This window comes from Mytilus trossulus, chromosome 3, assembly GCF_036588685.1.
Source record: "Mytilus trossulus isolate FHL-02 chromosome 3, PNRI_Mtr1.1.1.hap1, whole genome shotgun sequence".
Classification (NCBI taxonomy): Eukaryota; Metazoa; Mollusca; class Bivalvia; order Mytilida; family Mytilidae; genus Mytilus; species Mytilus trossulus.
Genome location: NC_086375.1, coordinates 13,716,667 through 13,733,070, shown reverse-complemented (window position 1 = coordinate 13,733,070; position 16,404 = coordinate 13,716,667). Strand labels below are relative to the sequence as shown.

Sequence of the window (16,404 nt, the reverse complement as noted above, 5' to 3'; positions counted from 1 at the left end):
ATTTTTTCATATTTTATTTTTTTCTCCAACTTTTTCTCCTTTCTCCCAGCCTTCCTCTCCTTTCTCCTACCCCCTTTCTCCTTTCTCCTTTCTCCTACCCCCTTTCTCCCTGTCTCCCTTACCCCTGTCCTCCCCCTCAATAATGGAAAACAAAAGTTAATTAAAATTTCAACATGCAATTTAATAGGAGAGTCACAGATTTGAATATATTCACATAAAATGGGGTGATATTTAAACTTCTGCTTGATCTAATCTTTTTTTTATTCAAGTGTCCTCTCAAGTAATACCGGGACCGTAAAATGATTTAAAATAATTCAAATAGTTCGTGTGAATAAATCAATATTTAATTGGAAAAGAAACAGACGGATAAGTGAGAAGTAAATAAAAACAAATGCGGAATGACAAGGTAAAAGATCAGGACCTGTTAGAACAGGATCTAATTATTATAGGTGATTTTAAAGACATTAAACACAGAAAATGAACTGACACCTTTAATATAATCACTTGGTTATGATGGTCTTCATAAAGCTTGTTATTGTAGGGTAATTGGTAGATCAAATATAACTGGAATGTAAACTAGTACATTTAAAACTCGTTAAACATTATAAGAGTATAACTGTATTAAAGGAAAACCACATAATGTATGTCAAGTCGGTTAAACTTGTGAGTCATTCATCTCTTCAATTAAGTAGTAAAAATTTGAAAAAATGTAAACGGTTGATTTATTTGAATTACCAAAATAAGCCTTATATAGAAATTTAAATAAAAAAATATAAACTGTGGGTTTATTCTGAAATACCAAAAATAAGTCACTCTCTTTATAAAATAAGTTATTAAGTTCGAACGTAATAAAACTGTGTCTTTATTGTAGACCACTGTCTGTTTCGTACTTTAAAACAACTAATGATTAATTTGAATTTAGACAAAAAATGATCAGTTGAAATTCTTCTGCCTATCATCCTAAAATCCATACTGCCAGAGCATCTTTTTTTAGGCTGTTCGTGGTGTTTAAATACGAAGTCCGAACGCAGTAGAGACACCAAACCGATTCATTGCGAAAATGATTTCTCTGTACATTTTTAAAATAAGAGGCAATTCTGCAAATCATTAAGTTGTCGTTAGCAAAGCAACACCTCTAAGAAGAACTTCAATTTCCAACCTTCGACATTTTTCAGAACCTTCCCATTGGGTTAACTATTATATCGAACTGGGTTTGCCACTGGACGTTTAGATTATCAAAATTAACGAAAGAATCGCGTTTGTCTCAACTCGGCCAATTCCGTAAAATAGCGGATTCTACCGAGGATTGCCGAATGGAATGAATCGATTAATCGTCTTAGTCTTCATTATACATGCTGTCAGATTGTTTCTTGATTTTCTTTTGCTAAGCCTATTCTATTTACATGTATTTAGGACAAATAGTTCCTTTTGTTTCAACACATTTATTCATTGATTTCTTTCAAATACCTAACGTTGAGCGTTTTATATGAAGGTAATTCAGAAAAGCGCTTCCGATTTTCATAAATGTACGACAAATTTAACATATATAACCATAAATATGCCTATAGATTTTTTTTTAATCGTCGATCAGATAATACAAAAAGGAGTATAAAGTCAGGAGCCTGATATTCGGTGGTTGTCGTTTGTTGATGTGTTACACATGTTACATATTTGTTTTTATTTAAAAAAAAAAAGAGAAAAGAAAGAAGATGCGATATGATTGCCAATGAGCCAACTCTTCACAAGAAACCAAAATGACACAGGAATTTACAACTATAGGTCACCGTTCAGCCTTCAACAATTAGTTTATTATACATGTATTGTACAAGAATAAGCTCTTAGCTTTCTCGTTTGAAATTGTTCACATTTTTCAATTCGGGGTCTTTTATAGTTGACTATGCAGTATGAGCTTTGTTCATTGTAGAAGGCCATACGGTGGCATATGATTTCTAATTTCTGTGTCATTTTGGTGTCTTTAGAAGATTTTGTCTCACTAGAACACACCCGTGATATCGCGGGTCCGTGACTGAATTAAGGTATATTACTATGCGCAAGCCTTATTTTAGTATTAGTATTGTCATCTGATAAAGTCATGCCGATTATAAGATACACAGTTTTTCTCTGCATTCAAATCTTTCTGTTTGAACCCGTCGAACTGGAACTTATCAATTATTGGTAATATTAATTATTTGAAAAACAAAAGGTCCTGGAATGGAGTATTTTTTAATCAACAACATTGTCCTATATTAGTTATAAATAAAGATGAATTCTTTGATTCGCTGTTTTACGTTATGTATGCCCACTAACAAATTGAAAACTGTTCCTCATTTTTAGTCTTGTTATCTTAGAAAGTCTTACTGATTAAAATACTACAATAGGTAGCTATTTGACAATTTAGTAGTGTCAACCCTGTGATTATGACCCGTGTATATAGCATATTAACCCTGAATACACCGTTTGGTGGTGCGTCTGTCAGATGCGGAACGTACAGATTAGGTAATAGGTAACAGGTGAATATACTATTGGTATCGGTATCGGACTCGACCCGGAACTTCTTAATTATTGGCAATATTAATTACGTGGAAAACAAAAGGGCCTGGAGTGGTGTAATTTTCAATCTACACCTTTGTACTATATTAGTGATATATGAAGTTGAATTCTTTGATTCGTCGTTTTTACGTGATGACGGCTGAAAAATTGGACTTCGTAATTTTAGTATTATAGATTGCCAATCAAACTACATCTTTTTGTTTTTTTTATAAAACATAAATGATTGTGCTTTCGCCCTCACCGTTCAACAATTTTCGACACCGTCTAACTAATAATTTTAGTTGGGTCAAAGCATGATAACTTATATGTATGGCTTTCAACAATGAACAAAATCCCTACCGTATATAGTAAGCACAAAAGTACACTCACATGACAAAAATGGATTTTTTTTAAACGAGAAAACCAACGGCCTGAGTTTTTTTTACAAAATAATTCATGAAAAATAAATATGACAGACAGCAACCGACAATGCCCACTGATTTACAGTTTCCTGGCATGGGACAGGCACATACAGAATATGTTTTATTGATTGAAAAGTCTACTCGCTATACTGTCTAGTGTATATAAGAAGAAAATAACTTGAACAGTGCCGATTTTACTGCAACAGATGCGCATTTCAACAGTTGTGACGCTTTAGATATACTCGAGGCAAAACTATTTGAAAATTAAAATTTTAATGCAACTTGAAACATTGATGAAATAATAGAGCCGGAAAGGACCGACACATATTCAAACAATCCAGACAATGGTGGAAGGTATACGTTCTTCGTTGTTCGGAATTAAAACAATATCTGTATTTTCCTGACATTGGCCGAGTACCGAATTACCGACCCAGTGATAGTAATTGGATGAACTGAATCAAATATAAATGCATCCAATGAAAATGTCGGCAAGTAATGGCTCAGCTCGAAGCTAAAATGATAACAAATAAAAACCAGTATATTAATATACAAACGTGAAAGAGCTGAAAGAACGAAAAAGAGCCTAAAAGTAGAGTCAAATCCGGACAAAAAAAAAAACACCAGGGCACATGAACAAAAAATATGTATTGTCATGTCAGTAGTTAAGTAATGAACTAATGGGCTAGTAAAATCCTCGGGGAATAACTTTACACAAGCAGAAGTTAACATTAGCTGCATCAATTTATAGAATAAAAAATAGAAAACACAATGTGACCGCTGAAGAGTTGATAGAACCAAAAAGGTCAAAATGATTTATAATATCCCGAAACAAATCCTTAGGCTATCCATGTAGGAGATGCATTCCTCAATTCGAAATTGTTTTTTATAGCAGAAAAATCATATGCCTAAACCCCTCATTTTGATGAAATGCCATCCCTAAATGGGAAGCACGCAATATCTATAATACTAAAATTACGAGGTCCAATTTGTCAGCCGTCATCACGTAAAAACGATGAATCAAAGAATTCAACTTTATATATAACTTATATAGTACAATGGTGTTGATTAAAAATTACACCACTCAAGGACCCTTTGTTTTCCACGTGATTAATATTGCCAATAATTAAGAAGTTCCGGATCGAATCCGACACCGATACCAATAGTATATTCACCTGTTACCTATATATTACCTTATCTACACATACGTTTCGCATCTGACAGGCGCACCACCAAACGTTGTATTTCGAATTTTGCTGTATATTGTTGAATACAAAATACTCCATTCCAGTCCCCTTTTGTTTTCCAAATTTAAATATTACCAATAACTGATAGGTTACAGGGCGACGGGTTCAAACAGAAAGATTTTGAAAGCAGAGAAAACTGTGCATCTTATAACCGGCAGGACTTTATCAGATGACAATACCAATACCAAAATAAGGCATACGCATAGTTATATACTTTAATTCTGTCACAGACCCGCGATATCACGGGTGTGTTCTAGTATCATTTAAGAAAACTCTTTCCGAATTTTAATGAATGCTGTTTACGTACACCGCCTTTTCAAATTAAGTACTTTACAAAAATAAAGTTAACCAATCATTCAAACAATCTGACAAACCATAGTGTCGCACATAACAACGTACTAGTATACAATATTCCAAAAGACACCTACAGTACAAGAGGACGAAAAACATAAGACAGATGTCTACACAATATGACAAACTATAGGTCCAAGTCTATACAATTTGCGACTTAATTCACTGACAACGATCAAACGTCTTCATGCATATCTATATCTGCAAATGACCCCAAACATTTAGATATGGCAAACGACCATTACTGCCATGGGGCATGCCTATTAAAAATATGAGTGTTAAAATATATAACTACGTATGGGTTTCCTAACTTGGGGAAAGGCACATAAAAATTTGGCGCGTTAAACATAGCTCGTATGAGGTTCCTTACTTTGGACAGGCTCATGTAAGTAACCCAGTGTGCATGACACCAATTGATAATGGAAAGAAATTAAATAAATTACGACCTATGCTATAAAACCAACTGTTTTTAGCCATGGTGTTGTCAGTTATTTTCTGTCTATGAGTTTGACTCTCCCTCTGGTATCTTTCCTCCCTCTTTTTTTCTACTGTTGTTAGGAATTGAAACTTTGACACTTTGGAACGTAAAATGGTATTGTTGGTAGAAGCAAAAAATAGTTCACACATATCTTTATCTTTTAAAGATCCATGTGACGTTCCAAACTTAACTATTCTCATTTAATTGTCAAAAATGTTTTACGATTTTGTAAGGTTTATATAAATTAACTTTTTACGACACGGAAAATCGGTCGTGAAAGCAAAGACAATCTACTGACTTACATTGGGAACTCAGCAACCAGGGAGAAACGCCTGTCGAAGGAAGATATACATTTAAATACTCCCCATGTGATTTTAATCATTTATAAGTGTCATCCAAAGTAATAGAATGAACAATAAAATTGAGAATGGAAATGGGGAATGGGTCAAAAAGACAACAACCCGACCAAAGAGCGGAAAACAGCCGAAGGCCACCAAACGGTTTTATCACTCAGTCGTCTTGTATTCGCTCCATGTGCTTTTAATGGGCCACGGTTTTATGTAATTTCCGGAGACCATATTGCACCTGATATTACTCCTATAAGAGTCCTTCAATTCTGTATTCTTCATTTGTTTTGTTCTAGCATTCTCAAATTGAACCAACGCATAGTTAATTTAAACTTGATAAATAGGTCGGTTATTTAAAAAAAGATTTCTGAATTTTAAACCAAGCCTATTTCTTATAATGTAAAAGTAAATAAAATTTATCATTGATGTATCATAAGTAAACAAAACCTAAGTAACAGAACATTTTGTTTAATGACATTTAAATGCACATATTTTATAAAATAAATAAGATAAGATATTAATATAACAGTGAAAAGGATGGGTATTTATATCTTTTAAAGGACGGATTTATTTACCTACATTTTTGTTGAGTTATTCCTCATCATAAAACCCTAATTCTCTAACAATATAACGTCAGCCATTAAAAATATCACAGAAATTGAATCATTTCTCAGTCAGATAATCCTACTCGTAATATAACGCAAAAACTGATCCGATCGCTGAGAAATCTTGTCCGTTATAGGTTACTGTTGAGAAATTGTCAACTGATGTATCCCAGATACACCTGCTGGCACAAACGGCACACTGTTCTTTATTTTCCAAAATGGATACGGAGGTTACAATTTTAAATCGTTTTGGGCCTGTTGCCTTCACTCTCTCCTTTAATAAATCCGCCAAAGTTTTGCACAGTTGTGGGAATGTTTTAGGATCGTATTTTCTGTCCTTCAAATAATTGTCGAAAGTCGAGGTAATGATCTGATTAGTTCTATCCGGGTTGAACTTTGACGATTCAGGCGGTTCCATTCGGTATGTATTTTCTAATGCTTTAATTCCTCTTGGAACTATCTCCGATCCGGCTTTACTCCTTGTAAATGACCCGCCCATCATGTTATGCATTTTCAACTTAGTCCGGAGTCTGGAAAATCTATCTTTGACCAGAACAGACGACACCTTGCTGCTAGAATCGGACTGCTTGTCTTTTGGAGCCATTGCTCCCCATAGAGACTTCGGCGGTGGACCCATGTTTGGCAATGTCTTCTTGACGTTTGCGTTGTGGGCTTTTAAAACCTCTGCACTCAAACCTTTGGTCTCCATGAGTGTTTAATGATGATATACAGTGTTGACAGATTTGTGTTTACTTTGTTATCACTGCAGTCTGATCACACGTCTAACGTCGTTCTGATAAAACAAGAATATAAAGATTAAAACGTTATGTCAATATTATCTCTTTAAAAGTAAAATCTCGCCGTGGGCATATGAAATATTAAAATGACTTTTTAAATCACAATCGGAATAATTTTGTTTTCGATTATTAAAACTTTAAATTATCATCTACTAAATAAACTGTCTTGATTTACATTGAGGTTCGCCTTGCTCCAGGGTAACTCCAACCACTCGACACAACAGGGGAATATTTAACAATGTAACAACTCGCCTATTATCCCTCTATATCAATGAACACTTTAATATCAGTACGAAATGTGAAAAAGTCAGTTAATATATAAAGTTATTAAATCCCAGGTAACATTGCAGGTATATCATTAGAAATCAAAGGAAAGGAAATTGCGTGTTATACGGTACTTTCCGCTTTTGTTCATTAACCGATCAGATTTCACCGATTCGTTTCAAACGGTGTCAAATTTGATGTAGAAAATTAAAGTTGTGTATTTTAATAAAAAGAATCTTTCTTCCCGCAGTGACATTAAGTTTTATGAGATCTACACGATAAACACAGTGTACAATAATTATGAAAAAAGAAATAAATCGTTAACGGTAATTTTTGATAAAAAAAAAAAATACCCATTAAGTTTAGTTGTAAAACTTTGCTCATTTACCTAAGTTTACTACATAAATCAAATAATACTATAGCTTACGAAAGAAGTAAATCGGATACATCGTCAACTTTTAAATATATTGTAGTTCGAATTTATATGATTAATGCATTCTTGAAACACAAAGGAATCAAACAGACCATTATATGTAATAAAAATTTCGTGTTATGAATAATGACATTAAAACGAGAAATTCCATTTGTTTATCATTACAAGTATATAATGCTTTTCTATATTTCCATTAAAAATAGCTAAAACTACTAAAACTCTCTTTATTGTTCAATCAGTTAAAATAGATATGTTGAATTAGATTTTGATTTATTTAGAAATACCTTATAAAATGATTTAAATCAAAATATACATTATTAACTCACGAAAACTAAAACTGGAAATTGAAAATGCCACCATGTTGTTAGGAATAATATTATCGTTAATTCAAGGTTAGTTAAATCTTTTGTGAAATAGAAATTCTCATTTAAAATCATTAAAATCAACAGAGGTCGAATCATGTGCTACAAATTAAATCTAAATCTAGTTTGTAGATATATAATTACAAGAATAAATATCATGATTGTTTAATTTGATTTAACCTGGATTTAATTATTGATATTTGTTTTACATTATCATAACGGTAAATTGTTAATCGACAAAGAAAGATAAATTGTGTCACGACCGGAAGTAGAAGAAACTTGAAAGTACTTGCATGCAATAATCAATGGTTACTTAGCAACAATTGTTTTCGTTATTATCATAGAAATACAAATACATCTAGTTTAAGAGAATTAAAACATGTTTTAAAGAAGTTATATGAATCTGAGGCTTAGTAGTCGTCGGTTGTTGGTGTGGTTCATGAGTGTTTCTCGTTTTTTTTTATAGATAAATTAGACCGCTGGTTTTCTCGTTTGAATGGTTTTACACTAGTAATTTTGGGGCTATTCATAGCTTGCTGTTTGGTGTGAGCTAATGTTCCGCGTTGAAGACCGTACTTTGGCCTATAATGGATAACTTTTACAAACTTTGACTTGAATAGAGAGCTGTCTTAAATTCTTGGCACTCATATCACATCTTCTCTTCTATCTTACAAACGATTTTTGCTTACAGAATTTACCAGTAAAAAAGACTTTTCGTCATTGTGAGATAGACAAACAAACCACAAACAATAGAAGACAGTAATGGACCGTCATGGACAGATACAGACTCCGGCTACTTCCTAGCATTCTAATAAATCTATACAAATTATTCCATTTATATTTTAATTGGAGAGCTGTTATCTTCTATAAACAACCCGTCAATATCTCGGACTCTTGGCCAACGCCTGCGTTGAAAAATATAATGTATATGACGAACTATGTTCTTTGCCGAACCTTGTTTGTACTGTAAAAGTTTAGCATATAGCTTGTTAGCATCACATCAAAAATTTATCTCATGTATTTCATTTACAAGGTCTAAATCCTAAACCTGTCAAATCGAAAAGTTTTATGTATTTCAATAAAATTAAATTGTGTCATTTAACACTACATACTGCTAATTAGAGCATTCTGCAAATTAAAAATGTTTTGTTTAATTTTGCGTCAATGACATTGATAGGGGAATGTCCTTTTTATTTATTTTTGGGATTACTTGCCCCAAAACCAAATAAGGGAAAAATACAGTTTACATCTTCGGGAGTGAAAACATGGCTGATGGTTTCGAGATAGAACAGAGCTCTATTGTTAGAACCCAATCGAATTAAAATATGATAGATTTATGATTTCGTTATACTACATCAGAGATCCACACACTACAAAGTTCACACACACAAGGATGTGAATTTCTTGAATAGTTTAAATAGTTCAGTTTAAACGTTTTCCAATGTGAAATAAAGTCATGTCATGTAAATTTAGAAAATAAGACAAAGCCTTCGATGTCGTGAAAAGAAAATTTGAAATAACAGAATTTCATTGAATAAACGTTGTATTCCGCCTAAAAACTTACTGACGATAAACCATAAAATATAAATTAATTGATGTAGACATAAGATCATGCGTACATGATGGCATCACTAAATGTCATAATAAAACTTGTTTTGAACATACACAATTATATTCGAAAACAAAAACATGAACTGTTCAATCGAAAACATGACCTTAAAATGATACAACGTCATTTTATGAAATAAACAAATAGGATTGTTCCAAACACTGCTTTAAAAGGTCTGACTCCCTCTACAATCAACTGATTTAAAAACAATATAAATTTAAAAAAAAATGCAAAAACTATCTCCAGGTCCCACACTCGATGATTGTTGTCAAAATTAATTTACATTGTTTAATGTGCATGATAAAACTCTTGAAGTACTTACCTTCAAACTAAATCTGTTTTTGTCAAAAGTCGCCTACTTCTCTTTCATGAAAATGTCTCGTAGCACGTATCATAAACTTCAAATATTATACGAAAAACAATCTCTTATTTATATGTGTCATTAAAACCGTTCAATGATTAAATTTACAGTGGCTTTTGTCAATATTTTCTGATTTCACCCTGACCATTAAGTAAACACACTCTGTGTGAAGTACCCACACTCTACGTTTTGTTCTCGTTTGGTTTTAAAGACCATAACATGTTTACAAACTAATTTTATGAGAAAATGTCAGACGAGCTAGAAATAGTAGAAAGGACGATTAAAGTCGAGAATATTTCAAAAAAAAAAAATGCTATGAAACAAAGCAAGCCAAAGTATTTAGTAAAATGTGTATGCAAATGTTTTACTTTTATAAATCGTGACTTTGATGCAGAGTTGTCTCATTGGCATTCATACCACGTTTTCTTATATATCTATTTGTTGCATTTCTTTTTACATAGATATCTATTTTTTTATTTGTTATTGCTTGACCCTTATGGGTCTAATAATCAATTGTAATTACAATTTTATATGTATTCATTTTTTTCCATTAGATTTCCCAAGTTCCGGTAAAAAAAACCTTTCCACTTTGCCGTGCTTTATCTCAGATCCTATATTTTTCATCTCATATATCCCTAATCCCCATTACCCCTATATACCATTTCAAAAACTCAGGGAGCTTTTGAAAATATTGACTAAGGACACAAATAAAAAAAACATTGCCTGATCACAAGACACAATCAAACTACGAAATACGTTCCGATTTCCAAACTAAAGAAGTACATTTTAATACCTTGTAAATCACCATTCATATATAATTTGTTCGAGTGAATCTTTTTTTTTAATTATGTGATTCTTAAAGGGGCACTAGCTGATATAAACCTCATATTTCAAATGCTTTGAAAATAAATACATTCGTAAAACAAATCATATTTGTGAATCTAACTTGTCTGGTAATAATCAGTACTTTTCCGAAGTAGTGTACTGTCAGTTTTTGTCTTTTAGTCAGTGTAGCTCTTGATAGTGACCGATGCAGGATTTTACTACAGTTTTCAAATGAACTGTCCGTCTTGCAATCAGCTGACCGATAGATAGAAACCGCTGCGGTAGATTGCCTGTTCCTGATTAGTATGCAAAAGTCTTGTACACGTTGTAACACTTAACCGGTATCGTTGCTGTTAAATATTGGTTTTTGAAGATACTTACCGTCTTGAAGTCCATGTAAGACTGGAACGCTCTCATTGCCAACCGTCTTGTAGTGAGTGTACAATATAGAATGAAATTCAAAACAGTGTAGCTGTGGCCATTGATTGACACATTAAATTCATCATTGACTGGGACAATTTAGGTGACCGTTTGTATGTAACGACCACTGCTCACTATGTACTTTTTAAAGACACTTAAACTATGGGGTCACCAAAGGTTCTCAACACCTTCATAAAGTAATTCGAAAATTAATCAGAAAAAACACGATGTTTGATATATACCAATTATATAAATCAAAACATAAAGGTTATTCCTGATTAATTTATCGAATTATTTTATAATTAAAGGCGTTAAGAAACCTTTGGTGACCCCAAAATCTAAATCTAAATCGATATCGCTGCAGAAATATGAATGACTATTTAAGACGATACCATTCGTCTTCTAGGTAATGTCCACTGACTTTGTACGGCTGCAGTAGATTGTCATTACCTGATGAAAACATCTGTCTTGAATTCAGTTGTCAATTATCAATTAAAAAAACGCATGAGTATGTTTATATCAGTCTCGTAAAAATCTCGTTTTGAAATTATTTCAAAAACATGTGAAACAAGTGCAAAATATCGATGACTTAAAAAATGTTATCATAAAACTTAACTCTGTGAAAAAAATGTGTATTTACGATGAGTAGTTTTTGAGTAATACATTTTTTTTTTTTAAATTTTATTATTTATTAAGTCAGTCTTTTGGCAACTGTTGCGAAAATGGGTAAGGAGTACAAGAAATGATTTTACCAGAAACATGTACATCCCGTATCACTTTTTTTTTCAAATTTCTTAGAGATACATTTTTTCAATCTTTTATAACAAAGAAATTGAAATAATATGCATTGTGTTTTTAAAACAAACAAAAAAATTACAAATTGACGAAATTGATAGCATAGTTAATCACAGAAAAGCATCAAAATATGATAAAACTTTCTTAAATTTACACCTACCTATAATTTTTTTTAAAGTTAAATTTATCCAGTTTGGTCCACTTCATCTTTATTGAAAGTGTGAAAAAAGTTTAATTGTGGAACTGTGATTTTGTTCACGATAAAAGCCCCCAAAAAGGTGGAAATTGATAAAAAATGGAAAAATCATCAGAATTGGGTTCTTTCAAAGGGCCGTAGCAAAAAAAGAAGTGCAACACCATATAATTATTCTTCACCTATTATTGTTTTACAGTCATATAAACCCATTTTATTTTTTTATTTTTATTATTATTATTTTTTTTATATAGTAAGTAAGTAAGTAAGTAATTTGTTTATTATAGTGACTTGTGAACATAAATATAATACAATTACAAAGTTTATAGTCAAAGTTACACCCGGCCCATTGGACCTATAAGTCACCTTTTTAAAATATCAGTAAGGTTAAACATAATCACGTTATACATGTATATATACACAATTTCTCAAATCATTTGAAATTAAAGTTCAAAAAGTTAGAATAAATATACACAAAAATTAAATGTTCATAGATTATATAGCACCTGACGTCGGATATGAAATGCACGAACGATATATTTTGCTAATTTTCTTGTGTGATGAGACATTAAAATGTTCAGTTTTTGTTCATGATTCAGATCTAAGAAGAGTTCTGTAGTTAAAAGTTCACCAAAAATGTTATTTCGACAATTCAAATAAAGCGGACAATTAAAGATAAAGTGTAGTTCAGTTTCGGCTTCTTGAAGATTACAAAAAATACAAAGTCTTTCTTCAGGTTTTTCACTTGAATATCTGCCTGTTTCAACTCTTAATGGTAAAATTCCACATCTTAACTGTGCCAAGTACGACCGTTCAATTTTACTTAAATTTAATTCAATATAGTGTTCAGTTTCGAAAATAGTTTTGAATGTCTTATAGGTACGTAATTTTGAGACGCTTTCGATAGAATTACTCCAAATGTCTGAATAAAAACGAGAAATGTTAAGTTCCACCAATGACATATCAACCTGTAATTTCAGTTCGTAATAATGTCCTAATTCAAGCTTGTAGAAAATATCCTTTAAATCGCTACACCAATTATTTTCACATCGTTCATAATCAAAGTCGAATGCTATTCTTGTAATGCGGTTTCTGTCAAATCGAATTAGTCTATTCCAATATCTAACCATATTTTTCCAGTGTCTATATTGACTCGGGATCCAACCAATATCTCCGTGTATAGCAAGATTTGGTGCGTACCTATGAACTCTCAAATAGTACCGAATAGCTCGATTCTGAATGTTGTCTATTGATTGATATTTCCGATACCCCCATACACCAGACGAGTAATCAAGTATAGGAACAATGCAAGAATTAAACAATTTCTCATACGATTTATATCCAAAGTCTTTGAATCCGTGTATTTTACCAATTATGTGTCCAAGTCCTCGGCCAGCACTTTTAGCAAGTATTTCCGCATTTAATAGAAAACTGCCATTATAGCTAAATGTTACACCTAAGTACTTATACTGATTCACTATTTCTAAAGAATTTCTACCAACACTAAAATTATATTCTGTTTGTTTGGATTTCCCATTTCGAAAGTGGATACATTTCGATTTGTCAGTATTAATCAAGACTCGCCATTGTTTACACCACCGATGAAGTTTATCCAACATACACTGCAGGTCCAATTCTGATTTAGCTATCAGTGCAATATCATCAGCGTACAATAAAACTGACAAGTTCTTATCAGCTAAATCGATTCCTACACCTAGATCGTTCAGTTCATTAACCAAATCATTAATAAATATAGAGAAAAGTGTTGGTGATAAATTGTCCCCTTGTTTTACACCGGATTTACAGTCAAACCAACTTGTAAGCTTGCCATTTAATCGGACGCAGGATTCGGAATTCTGATAAATGCTTTTGATAGAGTTATACAGTTTGCCATCAATGTTGTTTTTAAGTAGCTTATATAGCATCATATCCCTGTCTATGAAGTCAAAACATTTTCTGAGGTCAATAAACGCCACAAAGAGTGATTTATTGTTGCGGACGATAGAATTGAGTGTGTAAATGTGATCCTCATAAGATCGATCTTTCCTAAAGCCGTTCTGTTCGTCTGCCAGTATGTCCTCGTTTTCTAAGTAGAATGTTATCCTTTTATTCATAAAAGCACTATATAATTTGCTTATGCAAGACAACAAGCTTACACCTCTGTAGTTCATAGGCATTCGTGCATCCGATGAAGGATCTTTAAGTATCGGACATATCACAGATTTTCTCCAAATTGACGGTATAAGGCTAGTGTCCAAAATGAGTTGAAATAGTTTTAATATAGTCTCTATCACAATCGGAAATTCAGTACAATGTATGGGATTTCGTCGAAACCACTGGCCGACTTTGATTTTGAGTGCATAACGATATCGTGGATTTCATCTAATGTAATGTTTCGGTTCAAGTATTCATTCTGTATAAATAAAGGATCCTCCATGTTAGTCTCTAGTAGATATTTGTGTGACATGACAGTTCTATAGTGTTCATAATCAAATTCGTCACTATTGCTTCCGGTGTACAAATTTTCAAAGTCAATCCGCCATTTATCCAACACTAATTGCTCATCTGTTTCTATATTCCCACTTTCGTCGACAATTTCTATTGGTATAGACTTGTGATTTCTCGGTCCGAGGTTGCGAATATTTCCCAAAAGTCGTTCGGTTTTTTCGTAGTCATAGCTTCAATATCTACCGCTTTCATTTTTCTATATGTTCTTTCGGTTCGTCGCAGTGTTTTATCGAAAATATCTCTGGCTTGTATTACTGTTCCGTAATGACGCTCTTGTATTACGATTTCCTTTACAGTGGGTGAATTCCTTTTTCTTAATCGACATCTTGTTCCAAAGACTCATCAAATTGTCATTCCAATACGGTTTTCTGTGTTTGTAACGTTTCTTAGAGCTATTATCCTCGAATTTTGGAATTTTATCGTTCATCTCTGAAAAAATTATTTCGCACAATTCATTGTAGATTTTATCAATATTATCCTGAGTTTCTCTACAACGCTCGATGTTTTCTATTAAAGTAAGTAAGGCAGACCGTTGAATATCACTAGTCATAAAATCTAACGGTATCTGATTAAGTTTATAACGAAGATTTGTGTTGCGTTTTTCTTTTGTTTGCGTTGCGATGCAGTGACGCATGATATTGAATTCCGCCACAATAGCTGAGTGATCAGGCAATTTAGACTTGGCACCTATAAGATCGTGTAATTGAAAGTCATCAACAATCGATTGAACCGTTAACACCTTGAAGTAACTTATATCTTGAAAAATATCCTGCGGGACACATATGAAATCAACTACCGCTTTTCCTTTCTTCGAAATTGAAGTAAAATTATCCCCGTCGGCAAATCTACCGTTCAGTACACAAAATTTTGATTCGTTTAGAAATTCCATAAATTCATGCCCGTGCTGGTTAATACACTTGTCTATTTGGATTCTTTTTGCAATTTCATCGGTCTCGAATAACAGTTCGGACAGGGATCCAATTCGTGAATTAAAGTCACCAAGAAGAAAAAGTCATCGCTATCATTATTCATGTAAATTTGAGCAAGCAAATGTGCGAAAAATCCTTGGGCATCACGTCCTCTGTTTGAATTTTCAGGAGGCAAATAACATGCGAAAACTATAAAACTGAAATCTGTATTGCGGCTTTCGAATTTTAGTCCAAGTATTCCATCGACCGACTTGTCAATTACCGAAACATTGAAAATTTTAAATATCAGATCTTTCACAAAGATTCCAACTCCTCCCGAGGCTTTTGGTGCATTGATATGTATTTCTGTTCTATTAAATCCGAACCATCTATAACCCGCCATAAAAATATTGTCTTGCGCTTTTAAGTGAGTCTCGCACACCGAAATTATATCACATTCAATTGCATTGATGATGCCTCTTCTTAAATCACAATTTTCTCTAGTCCATCCCCCAACATTAATGTGTCCGAGTTTAATAGATGAAATGGGCCGGTTCTGGTCCTATGGATGTGGGTTCTCGTTTTCATTTTGCTGATTTTCAGTTGGCGGTGATTGGTTGTTCTTTGGTTTAATACGACCATTTGCGTCAACACGGAACGATTTACCCTGTGGCAGATTTCTAAGAACAGCACGAGCGTTCATCTCTATTATACGTTCCACACGCGACTTGCTGCTTTTAATGTATACAGTTTTGTAAATTTCATTGTCTTTAAGTTTCATTTTATTTCTCAAAACTTTGACCTTTTCATCCTTATTTCTTAGACTGAATTTTACAATCCCTGGGCGATCATCAAATCTATTCGGCAGACGAGTTGCAGCGGTAACATGAACATATGAAAACACATCTTCGCCAAGTGCGCGGATAAGATTTTCAGTTTTATATAGCAAATCT

At 32.9% G+C, this 16,404-nt stretch overlaps 1 protein-coding gene across 3 annotated transcripts; it reads right to left on the bottom strand.

Moving 5' to 3' along the window:
• Window positions 1-5,823: 5,823 nt before the first annotated feature.
• Window positions 5,824-9,991, bottom strand: LOC134710200 (dynein light chain Tctex-type 5-B-like). 3 transcript variants are annotated; one of them, XM_063570434.1, is made up of 2 exons: window positions 9,764-9,991; window positions 5,824-6,769 (listed from the first exon to the last, which is right to left on the bottom strand). In XM_063570434.1, exon 2 carries the CDS (start codon window positions 6,683-6,685, stop codon window positions 6,056-6,058), a length of 630 nt encoding a protein of 209 aa, XP_063426504.1. In that variant the 5' UTR covers window positions 6,686-6,769; window positions 9,764-9,991; the 3' UTR covers window positions 5,824-6,055. The 3 variants fall into 3 exon arrangements, with proteins under 3 accessions (XP_063426504.1, XP_063426506.1, XP_063426505.1); XM_063570436.1 differs by lacking the exon at window positions 9,764-9,991 and adding an exon at window positions 7,797-7,817; XM_063570435.1 differs by lacking the exon at window positions 9,764-9,991 and adding an exon at window positions 6,949-7,081.
• Between the last annotated feature and the right edge of the window lie 6,413 nt (window positions 9,992-16,404).